Below are 12769 nucleotides of genomic sequence, written 5' to 3' on the forward strand. Positions count from 1 at the left end.
GTCTCTGTCTCTGTCTCTGTCTCTGTCTCTGTCTCTGTCTCTGTCTCTGTCTCTGTCTCTGTCTCTGTCTCTCTATAATCTATCTGTCTATCTGAACAGCACATGTAGTGCATAGTTAAGATGATAGAAGAGGATTAGGGAGATCCAGATTCTTGTTCATTCTCATTTGTGAAAGCTCATTGGGTGACTTCAGATCAATCATTCTCTCTTAGCCAAACCTATCTCACACCATTGTTGTCATGGAGAAAGAAAAAAAAAAAGTGTGTGTGTGGGGGGGACACCATGTATGCCCCTTGCCAGTTCCTGGCAGAAAGATGGGGTTTAAGTTAAATTAAATAATTGAGACATTAAAAAAGCCATTGAATCTCTGAATACAAGGAGCCACCTTCGAATTAAAAACAAGTTATATTAAGACAATACATTAGTAATTACTGGAAAGAAATATAGCTGCAAATGCTAGATATCATCACACGTGTACCATGCTTATCATTTTGTAAAGAAGATATCAATGACTGCAATCATGTCACAAAATGCTTATTTTTTTTTTTCAGAATTTTCAGGAGGGCCTTTTGTATGTCCTTGTTCCTGAAGCTGTAAATAATAGGATTCAAAACTGGTGGCAAAGCTGTGTACAAAACAGCAGAAAGCAAATCCACAGAAGGAGTAGAGAGTGATTTGGGCCTCAAATATGAAAATACAGCTGTGACGATAAATAAAGAAAAAACAGTTAGGTGGGGAGTACAGGTTGAAACAACTTTGTGCCTGCTTTGAACTGATGGAATTTTCATCACTGCCGAGAAGATATAGGTATAGGAAGCAAAGATGAATGCAAAAAAAAAGGAGTCCAGAAAGACCCCAAGAACAAGGATAAGCATTTGATTGACTTTTGTATCTGTGCAAGAAATCTTTTGTAATTGAGGAATGTCACAGAAATACTGGCCAATCACATTGGACCCACAAAATTTTAAATGAAAAGTCATACTGGTTTCTAACCCCGCATGGATCAAGTTGCATATGAAGGAAATTGCTACCATTTGAATGCAGGCATTCCAGTTCATGATCAGCCTATATTGCAAAGGACGGCAGATGGCTACATAACGGTCATAAGCCATGATGGTTAACAAAGCAAGCTCACCACCAACAAATGTGACCATTAAAAAGGTCTGAGTGACACATCCAGCAAAGGAAATCTGTTTGTTGTTTGTCCATGAAACAGCTATGGATTTGGGAACTGTCGTAGAGATGGAACAGATATCTAAAAGGGAGAGGTTGACCAAAAAGTAGTACATTGGACTGTGAAGGTGGTGGTCGAGTGCCACTGCTATTACAATGAGACCATTTCCTGTTAAGGTTGTCATGTAAACAATAAGAAACATCAGAGAGTACAGCATTTGCAAATCCCGTTCATCAGAAAATCCCATCAGAACAAACTCTCTCACAGTAGATTGGTTGGCCATTTTGAATTGGTTGGTATTTGAATCCTGCACAGAGTGGTTAAATGATAGTCAGTCTGTGAACAACATAAATTTTACATTTTTTCCCTATCATTTTATAAATTCCTCATCTCACAATATTGTAAGAATGGATTATCAATAGAGTGGGCAGTACAGCTAACCAGTCACAATCCAAACTGCTGAAAATATTAAGTTACTTCAAATATTCAGATGGCAACTCTGTTTTCTAAAGTACATGTAAGTGGCCTTCCCTGGGACCAGGTAGGGAAGTTTTAATTCACCACTCCCACCCTATTTCTTTCTTTCTTCCCCCTCCCTCAATTCTGAATGGCTCCTTCATATTTTATATTGTGAGAATTGCCCTGTTTCCTTTGTTACAGTATTTAAGGCAGGGTTCCCCAAAGTAGTCAATATCGACCCCTAAGGGTCAATTGGACTATCCATCCTTCTCCTTCTCCTTTTCCTTCTCCTTCTCCTTCTCCTTCTCCTTCTCCTTCTCCTTCTCCTTCTCCTTCTCCTTCTCCTTCTCCTTCTCCTCCATAGTACTATTAAAGAAGTATTTATTAAATAAATTACTTATAATAAATAGTTGGGGGTTGATGAACAATCTGAAACTTCATAAAAGTGTTGATGAGCTGAAGAATTTGGTGACCCCTGATTTAAGGCAATACAAATGACAGATATAGAATCCTGATTGTGTTATGATTCCAGCATTCAGAGGCAGGGAATGCTTGATACTCCTTAGACTTCTTTAGGGTCCTGAACTAATGTAGAACATGATATGGTACAGTTAGATGATGGTCAACATTACTTGGGATCAGGATGTCTGACAGATTTTACTTACTGATGAAATCATCTAAGGAGACCTTACCATAAGTACAATAAGCTACTTATCTTGCAATTGCTCGGTCTGGAAGCTTTGCTCCTCTGAAACCTAAGGTCCATACTGTTAAGTCTTAAAGACTGCTGTCCCTTTATTTGGTCTTTCTTTGAACATTGGATGAATTGTTTTTGCTTCTGAGGGTAGTTTTTCTATTGCCTTTTTTTCCCCTTGTGATGGGGAGAGAGAGAGAAAGAAAGAGAGAGAGAGAGAGAGAGAGAGAGAGAGAGAGATTGTTTTGAACTGTTTTGTTGTACTATTTTATAGGAAGAAGTATGAAATGCATTAAATACTATTGCTAATACTAAAACTAGTAATGTATTTGGCTTTTATTCCATTATTAGGACAGTTCTGTACATAAGACAGCAGATGCAGATGTTGTCCACATCCTTATTATACAACACTATTAAGGTATATAATAATATAAATATAATAACAACATAGTTACTCATATTTCAGTAAGACAATACATGGCTGACATTGTACTCAATTTTTAAAAAAGAGCACTTTTTAAAGTTACATATTACATAGATTTCTAATAATTACATTAAACTGAATGTCACTCTCAGAACCAAAATGTTGAGCATCTTTAGAAACACTGGTCATTCTTGGAGATAAACTGAAAAGATTGTACTTACCTTTGTTCTTTTGGAAGATCTGTGTGCCATTTGGCTTGACTGTGATCTTACTGGTACATTCATATGTAGCACACAGCAAGGAATATTTTGTCACTGTTGTTTTCTGCAGTACTTCAGAGAGTGATCCCTTGGGGACTATCACAATTCCATGAAGAAGCATTTTTGTTCCCAGTGGTCTTGGAAGCTGCATTATGGAATCACACTTGGCTTTTGCACAACATACATTAAGCCGTAAAATAATATCATGGGCTGTGTTCAGACACCAGCTTGTGGTTCATTATATCACTGCATTTACACAGATTTTCATTCTTTCTGTTGTCTAGGCTAATTACAGCCACCAGACCTTAGCAGGGAGGTGTTCATTGACAAGCTGAAAACTGTCATGATACAGGACTTCCTGCCAGTGGGAAATTCCCCATTTCTGAGCTACAGACCTCAGGAGGACCCTCTACAACAACGATTTCAGCACTGCAGGGCAGACCTGAGGTCCTTTGTTCTTTAGCCCAACATCAATAGATCACACACCATACAAGAGCAGAGCTGATGGAGGAAGACCAGGAATGACTGCTATGGAGTAGCCTTCAAGTATTCATAGATGCACATTGATGCTTCTGATTTAAATAGCTCAAAGCAGGTACTCTAGTACCATAACAGGAACAATAACAATTGCTAATTCATGTTTCCTGATTCCTGTTTGAATTAGTCTAATGCTGAATGAAATACAGTGAAATCTGCTTTGTAATTGTAGGTACAAGAAGTTTAGAGGACAGGTTTGTGATGTGGCTTTGTCAGACCATTTATATATTTTTGTCAGACCATATATTTTGTATTTACAAAAAATGGAAGCATTTTTTGTAAATACAATGCCCCTCAAACAAATAAAAATCTAGTGGCCATTTTTTTTTTTTTTTGGCTAACTATCAAAAGGAATATTTTCATATAGCAAGGCGTTATACAGTAAAATGCCTTTAAAAAACAAACCTACTATTCATTGAGGGAAATTAGTAGTCTCTAATTCATTTTTATGAGAGCCAATATGGTGTAGTGGTCAAGCCTTCAGGCAAGAAACCAGGGGTTCTGGTCCCACCTTAGGCACAAAGCCAGCTGGTGGCCTTGGGCCAGTCACTCTCTTTCAGTCCTAGGAAGGAGGCAATGGCAAAGCACTTCCAAAAAACCTTGCCAAGAAAACTGCAGCGACTAGTTCTGGCAGTCACCAGGAGTCAACAGTGACTCAAAGTGTATAGATATAATATTTTGCAGACAACATAAAATTGCGCTAATGACTTTTTTTAACAAAAACAACAAAAAAAACTTTGTAGTCATGTAGCAATTAGAAACAATTGAGGACTTAGTGCAATGACCACTTTTATAACAGGATCTCTTTACTTGTCTTGTCTCATTACATGCAGTCACCTGCAGCAATCTGAGAGACCCTCCTGAGGTCTATAGTAACAGAACAAAAATGAAGATGGAGAAACATTCACATTCTGCCCAAGGTCTGAAAGTTATGCCCATCGCATTAAAGATGGATCAATCAGGCTAAGAATTTTCTTTTAATTGTTGGTACTATTTCCCTTATAGTCCAAAAGCTATATATGATGGGATTCAGAAAGGGAGGTAAAATTGCATTAAAAAAAAGAGCACACAGTAAGTCCATTGTGGGAGAGGAAAGATGTTGTGGCCTCCTGTATGAAAACATAGCTGTGATGATAAATACAGAAAAGACTGCCAAATGAGGACTGCAAGTTCCTTCAACTGATGGAATCTTCAGTACAGCAGACAAGGTGTGGCCATAAGAAGCAAAAATGATTCCAATGCAAAATGAATTCACAGTGAATCCAATGACACAGACAAGAACTTGGTTTTGTTTTGTTTTTTAATCAGTGCAAGAAATCTTTTGTATCTGAGGAATGTCACCCAATTGTGTTTGGCCCACAGAATTTTACTTGGAAAGTAATTACAGTTTGTACTGATGAATGTACAAGAGTGGTGATCCAGGAAGCAACTCTCATTTGGTTGCAGGTAACCCAGTTCCAGATGAGACTATATCGCAGAGGATGGCAAATGGCAACATAACAATCATAAGCCATGATGGTGAACTGGTCAGTCAGGGTTAAGTCATTCCACTCTATATTGCCAGCATGTAATTTAAAGTCTGAAATATATGCCCTTATTCTCCTATGTCCCTGCTTGAGCTTCCAGATCTCTCAACTAGCAGTGATTCTTGGTATGGGATCCCCAAAGTGTCCTTTCAGTTTATGCATGAAGTCCTGACAGTTGTCCAGCACTGGATCTTTCCCCTCAACAAATGGTATTGCCCACTAGCTGCTGCTTCCTTCAGCAAGCTCAGCACAAACGTCACTTTGGTGTGATTTGTGGGAAATTCCACTTGCTTGCCTGCCATAAACATTTCACATTGACTGGTGAATGTCCGGAATTGATCCTGGTCCCCTCTAAACTTCTCCAGCAAGCTCCCATAGGAACACAGGAGCATTGGCTGAGCCATCATCTATTGTGCTGCCATGGATTAAAGCAAATTCTGCCCCAGTTGTTGCATTAGTTGTATCATGGCATTCTGCAAATTGGCCATCTGTGCATCCACTTGCTATTGGAGTTGCAACAACACTGTTGCCAGATGCTTGGTGGATAGTGGGGTTCTTTGAAGATCAGAGACCATTCTTGAAGTTCCTCTCTTTGGAAGTGAGTAGGAGACTTGCAAGATTGATGTCAGCCTTCCCAGGTAGACCAAGAAACATGGCCAGATGAGCTAATTCTACTTAAATATAAGGCTACGTTAACAGAATCTTCCAAATCTGGAAGTACAAATCTCCCACCATCTCCTTTACAGTCTGAGAAGTTAGGGAGGGTCCCTTCTCATCCTCTTTCTTCACCCATTAAACAGCTGTGGGCTATGCCCTCTCTATCTGACCATTCCCTAGGCAGCATCTCTTCACCCTGTCTTTCAAGATGTTTCTCACATACCATTACACAAAGATAGAGGAAGCTGTATGCCAATAATTGCTTTGGCTACTGCCCAGAATTTGTGTAGCCAAACTTAACAGAAACATCTGGATGATAGATGATAGATAGAGAGAGAGATATAATTTAAAAATAGAAATAAAAAAGACCTTTATGGTGAGGATATGTGATCATTCTGAAACATTTTGGTGAGAGTTGTAAGATGCAAGCTATAAATACATTATTGAAAAGTGTATGCAATGCTGTATTCACAAGTCAAGGTCACCCACAGGTTCATGGATATTTTAAATAAATTTAGTCTGTTGAATGTGGAGGGAATTTGGCTGAAAATGGAAAATATGAAGCAGCAAAATATGCAAGGAGAAGGAAAAGATAACTAGGTGAACTTGATGTAAATCCTATTAAAGTTATGATTTAGCAAAACCACCTTAGTTTTTAGCTGCCCAAAATTGATCCTTATCTGTTAACAAAGGGAAAATGTTTATACAAAATGTAGATGCTGTGAACACAGGTGATCCTTGCTTAAGGATCAGTGACCATTCAAACATGCAGTGGTGCTAAATGAGTGGTAGCTATGACTGGTCCTCAAAGTTCTGGCTGGCACATTGTCCCCATAGTTACGTGATCATAATCCAGATACATGGCAACTGGTCCAAATTTCCAACTGTCACTTAATTACAATTTGCAATCTTCCCTGTTGGCTTCCAACAAGCAAAGTCAATGGGGAAGCTGGCAGGAAGTGAGAAGTCGCAATCATGTGAGATCCTTGCTTAATGACCTGCATGGTCCTTGCTTAACAACAGTAACTGGGGATTGCTGGAACTTCCATTGCCAAGTGACAGGGTCACGTGACATCATGCTGTACAACTGCATCACTTAGCAATAGAAATTCCGGTCCCAATTACCGTAATTAACCAAGGATTACCTGTATACATGGATTTTATTATGTGCTATCAAGTTGTTGTCATCTCTTAGTAGCCACATAGATTTTCTCCATGACAATCTGTTCCTAACCTGATCTTCAGATCTTCCAATGATGCAATATGCATAGAGGAGTCAGGAAAGAGGGCAAGTGAGCTGATAGGATTATACAATGCCTGATTTCAAATGTTTCATCCCATATTAATGTAATGTAATAGATGAAAAAGAAGTAATGTTTTCTTTAAGCTCAGATCTTTTGTTCTCTACTTATGTGGAGAGATAACAAATTTCCTCCTCTCTAGAATTTCTTTTAAGTTTGTAAATTTTAACCTACATTTTTTCTCTCCTCCCCTCCCCTCCCCCCCCGGTGATTTTTGAATTTTCCTTTCCAAAACTTTATTTCCTTTATTCATTCCACAGAGGCTGTTGAATGCAAGTTTCAAACTGGGCAGTGTCTATTTGTCTTACTTTCAATACCTCCTGATAGAAGTAGGAATGGAGTTTCCAAAACAGATGTAGCAGCTTGAATTCCCATTCTTTTATGGAGTCCTGCCTAATTTCCTTGACTGTATTTCTACCTCACTAACACTTCCCTTATTCATCTCAGCAGTGGCATCTTATTCTCTTCATTATTCTTCAGTGTAGCATTTTAAGCAACACACTCCCAACTCTGGATTCTTTTGTCAGTGCACCATGAATTAACTCAGGAACTACTTTCTCTGGCGTGGACATTTAACTCTTGCTTTTCAGGTAATAACCTTCCATTTCAGGTAATGAAGTTTCCATCTCTAAATACAGCCATTCATCTGTCCCCTGTTTCAACTTACGAGTTCATAATCAAGTTGTGATGTAAATAGGTAGTTCTTGTGTATCCCTAATGCATAGAGTTAATCTGAATAAAAGAGTTGATTTGAAAGATAGACGATTGAGATATAGAAAAATAGATAGATAGATCGATTTTCCCAAGTATCATCTTAAAAGTTACCATTTGATAATAGCTTTCAAGCAAATCTGTGATTACAAATAATCTGATGCCTCAGGTAATCCTGACATTAGCTTTATATGTATCTGGAAAATTATGATTAAGGTACATAAATATATATATATATTAAAGAATAAGATTTTGCCAGTTATTGAGTTATTGAAATTATTGATTTATTAAGCATTAAACCTTTCCTTCGATTATCTTTTTTTTTATTTTTTTCTTATTTAGCTACCTTAACCCCAGAGTAAATTAAAAAATAAAATCTAGTATTAGTTTTTGTCATTAGTTAAATATACCAAGGAATCTTGTTAGAAATCTCTTATAACTATACTTTTAAAAATGAAATGAATCAAACTTCTTATTGAGGAAATAGTATAGGCACAAAAGGAAATATGTAACAATTATAACATTATTAAAAATTAAGAATAGAGAACTTAGTTCCCTGACTATGCAATAAACCATTTCTGTTAAGGTATCTCTTCACCTATCTCACCCCATTACATGCAATCATATCCAACAAGTAAAAACAGAGGCCTGTGAAATACTCAATACATTCAGTAACAGCAACAGAGGGAGAAACAGATGCAGAAACATTCACATTCTATACAAGAACATAATGTTATGCCCCTCAGATTGAAGAGGAATCACTCAGGCTAAGAAAATTATTTTAATTATTGGTACTATTTTCCTCAGAGATTCTTGGATATCTTTGTTTCGGAAGCTATAAATAATGGGATTCAGAACTGGAGGCAAAACTGCATACAAAACAGCAGAGAGTAAATCCATCATGGGAGAAGAAAGAGTTTGTGGCCGCAAATATGAAAACATAGCTGTGATGATAAATAAAGAAAATACTGTCAAGTGTGGACTGCAAGTTGAGAAGGTTTTATATCTACCGTCAACCGATGGAATTTTTAGGATGACAGAGAAGATGTATCCATAAGAAGCAAAAACAAATCCTGTACAAAATATGCACACAATGAATCCAGTTGTCCAAATCGCAATTTGGTTGAGTTTTGTATCAGTGCAAGAAATCTTTTGTAACTGAGGAAGATCACAAAAAAACTGACCAATGATGTTCAGTCCACAAAAATGTAATTGAAAAGTTATGGTGGTTTGCAGCAATGCATGGATGAGGGAACTAATCCAGGAAGCAACTGCCATTTGGCTACATGCATCCCAGTTCAAGATAAGGCTATATCGCAGAGGATGGCAGATAGCGACGTAACGATCATAAGCCATGATGGTGAGCAAGGCAACCTCAGAACCTACACAAGCAATAACTAAGAAGACCTGAGCAACACATCCAGGAAACGTAATCATTTTGCTATCTGTTAATGAGACTGCCATTGATTTGGGGATGGTGGTTGTGATGTAACAAATATCAGTCAGGGATAAATTGACCAAAAAGAAATACATAGGGGTATGAAGGTGGTGGTTCAGGATCACAGCAAACACAATGAGTAAATTCCCAACCAAAGCTATCAAATAAATGAAGAGAAGGAAGAAAAAAAGCAGAAGTTGTAAATCACGGTCATCAGAAAATCCCATCAGAATGAATTCCAACACGGTGGATTGGTTGGCCATTCTAGTTTTTTAGTCATTCTGGACAAAAAAACAAATTATGATTGGAGATTAGTAGAGGTAACAAAACTGGGAAAATGGTCTTGCCAAACGTATTATTCATATCCATATATGCAAAAGTATTATTAGTTATAGCAATACTTAAAAGAGATTCCTATAGCAGACTGAGATTGAGGAGACATCACTCTTATTGAGAAGATATGCATTTACTCATTTTCTACATATGATTTTTTTTTCTTTTCTTTTCAGAATTGAACATGTGGTAATATAGTTATTGTATAGAGTTGTCTGTCTGTTTTGCAGTGTTTTTTAAGATACATAGATATTCTGTAGCTTTTGCTCCCAATTTGCAAGTCCAAATGGAGTTTGCTTTGTGAGTACACGTATGTGGATATAGGATTGTAGAGTAAAGATTATATTTACCTGATAGAGTCATCTTGGTTTTTTCAGATTGACCACCTTAAGATAATCAGATGTTTCTCAGTATGCCAGTCTTGAATATCCCATTCTTGGTATTATATATTCAGCAGCCTATTCTGCCAGTTTATAAATGCACTTAGAACTATGTCCAATAAAGTGCTCTAAAATAATCTGATGAAATCATTAAAATACTTTCTTAAGATCAAAAAGATTGCTTTCAAGTTGCATCACTACAAACCAAACTTAAAATTTTAAATTCTTCCCCTGAGACTAGATCAAGAAGCATTATTATTACATAAAATAACAAAGCAAAGTTATTGTTCTTATTCTTACAAGAACTGAAATGAAGAGAAGCATATACCAAGGAAAAACCTCTTACCTCTGCTTATTTGCTTCCAGGATGATTCTGCCAATCTCCCTGAGAATAAATGGACTTTTGAAGAAGATACTTTTTGCCACAAAAATGGAAGAAATGGCATCATCTTTGTTTTCTGTTGTGTTTCAGGGAGTCACTCCTTGGGGAACATAACAAATCCCATATTGATGTGCAGTGCTTAACCAAGTTCTATATCTTCCCGTCTCATACATTTTCCCTTCTAAATATGACATACACATAGGTTATCAGGCTGTAATGACTCCCAAATGAAGAGACTGTAATTAAGAAGATACATCCCTTAGTAAGGAACAATATTCTTATAAACTGCCATGTGTTTTTTTTTCTTTTTTGCTTCTTTAAATAAACATTCATTGCTTTCAGCAGACCATGTGCTACTCAGAACCTTTTTGCCAACATTTCCATTACTCAAAATTAGTTTATCCTTTTCCTTGTCTCTGATGATCATTCTGCCAAGATCCACAAATTTATCAACTTGTTATCGACCTGATTTTTCACCATTTTTATAATTTGCAGCTGTTTATTCCCCTTTTCCTGTAAACCCAATGAATTTGGCCTTATACATTCATTTTCAGATCTATGCACATTTAAACATCATGTAATCAATCTGACATTCCTTCCAAATAATTTAGGATCTCAGCCAACAGCACAGCATTATCTGAATATGAAAATCCATGATAATTCATGTGCCCAATCTGTAAAACACTAATTTCAGCAAAGGCATTCTTTACACATTTTCCATTATTATACTAAAAAAACCAAGGTACTGTTCTTCCAAGTTAGACCATCAAGAAAACAGATGTCACAGGAGTTTCAGAAATGCTACTTTCTGAGGTACAACAGGAGAATCATGAAAGCCCATTAGAGTTTCTTTCAGTCCCATGGGAAATGATCAGAATCAAGTGGATGTGGTAAACCTGCTCTCCTTGCAGGGATTGTCTTGCACTGATGATGAGGTGAGAGGATGAAACTGACTCCTTGACATCTTCTCTTATGTTCAGCCACCATAATTAATTGAGCACCAAATGCAAACCTTTAAATATTCCCCCATGTGCAGCAATTCTGTTGTCATGGCAAACTTGCAATATTTCTTCCCTTATGCAAAGGAGAACCATTTGAACAGCCATTGTTCAAATAACTTTCATCTGGATAACAAAATGCAGCCCAGGGGAGTCAAGAATGGCCTCCTTGGCCACACTTTCTTAGCTTAAATCTTGGCTTAGGTGCCTATGAGTTAAACTCCAGAGAGGGGCAAGAGAGACTTCTGTCAGCAGACAGGCCTGGCTTTGCCTTCCTTGCACCCTATTTTGACTAATAGCATAGGTTAGGGAAGCATCTCCTTTCCCAAAGGTTTTTTCCTTAATCTATTCCACAAAGCTGTTGAACATAAGTTTCAAAATGGATGGTGTCCATTTTTTATCTTTCTCTTACTTTCAACGTCTCCTGCTGGAAGTGGAGATTGATCTTCTAAAACAGAAGCAGCAGCTGTGGTTCTTATGACCTTATAGAGACCTGCCTAATACCCTTGCCTAACAGCATGCCCCCCCGACCCTCACCAACCCCTCCCACCCAACAAACCCCATCAAAATCTCCAACACTTTCTGTTGAGATAGGAATAGGCAACAACCCCAACACCTGGTGCTTCACCCACAGCCAAGCTAGGGGACTTTATCTACCACACACACCCCAGTCAAACGCCACCATACTCACACAAGCCCCACCCAGGTTCTTCCACCTAGGTCAATAGGGAAGTAAATTTACAACCAGGCTAGTTACAACCCCCCCCCCCCCAATCTCTCAACCGAAGGAGGCAAGCACTTGCCGTTCTGCCCAGCCTCCACTTCCCAAAACCATCTAACTGAAACAACCAGTCCTTCTTCATCAGTCCTTTGGAGTCCAAGATGTACTCCCCAGGTTTGCCACAATGTAAGCCAAATCCAACAAACTGCACTTTGCTTAGTGCAGTTTTGGCACTCTGGAACAGGTCTTGGACAGTACAGGAATGGTTTTTGCGTGGGGTAGGGTTTCTGTTCATTGGCCTTTTTGTTTGTGTGCCACAATCACCTCCCATCCAGAACCCAGGAGTGTAAGGTTTGCCCCGTTCGACAGAGAAACTCTCGTGACACGTGTGGTTCACAAAGAAGGTTTACTCATGCGTAACGTAGTAGTCACAAGCAAAGCCAGGACTGGCTTGGTACAATTGCATCACTTGTTATATTCCCCCCTTCCCGCGTTTTTTCCCGCCCCGCGATCACGTTGCAGCTGCGGATTATTGGCCCCCCCAATAATCCCCCTTGATTGTTCATGATGGCAGGATCGGTCAGGGTCCATTGTCCTTGATTGCCAGTCCCCCTCTGGCTGGGTTGGTTCCTCCCCGTTACGTGCAAGCCCGCGGGTTCTGTGCTGCGTTGCGATCTTGTTTCGCTGCCTGCGGCCCCATTCCTTGCTGGCTCGCACCGTTTATAGTTAAAAGCTTCCGCTGCGGTTTTCCTGTTTGGCTGGGCGCAGGTGGCC

General features: G+C 38.5%; 2 protein-coding genes across 2 annotated transcripts; both read right to left on the bottom strand.

Annotated features, from left to right (window-relative positions):
- Positions 1 to 518: 518 nt before the first annotated feature.
- LOC148215563 (olfactory receptor 14A16-like) lies at positions 519 to 1457 on the bottom strand. The gene has a single exon (XM_088143055.1). The coding sequence runs from the start codon at positions 1455 to 1457 to the stop codon at positions 519 to 521; it is 939 nt and encodes a 312-aa protein (XP_087999181.1).
- Positions 1458 to 8505: 7048 nt separating this feature from the next.
- LOC148215564 (olfactory receptor 14A16-like) lies at positions 8506 to 9447 on the bottom strand. The gene has a single exon (XM_088142968.1). It carries the CDS (start codon positions 9442 to 9444, stop codon positions 8506 to 8508), a length of 939 nt encoding a protein of 312 aa, XP_087999094.1. The 5' UTR covers positions 9445 to 9447.
- Between the last annotated feature and the right edge of the window lie 3322 nt (positions 9448 to 12769).

The sequence above is a fragment of the Python bivittatus genome, unplaced genomic scaffold (assembly GCF_059951505.1).
Source record: "Python bivittatus isolate LINGU-HERP-01145 unplaced genomic scaffold, Pbiv_v1 ctg000470_np1212, whole genome shotgun sequence".
Lineage (NCBI taxonomy): Eukaryota > Metazoa > Chordata > Lepidosauria > Squamata > Pythonidae > Python > Python bivittatus.

Coding starts and splice junctions, on each gene's coding strand:
- LOC148215563 (XM_088143055.1), bottom strand. CDS start 1,457: ATGGCCAACCAATCTACTGTGAGAGAGTTTGTTCTGATGGGATTTTCT.
- LOC148215564 (XM_088142968.1), bottom strand. CDS start 9,444: ATGGCCAACCAATCCACCGTGTTGGAATTCATTCTGATGGGATTTTCT.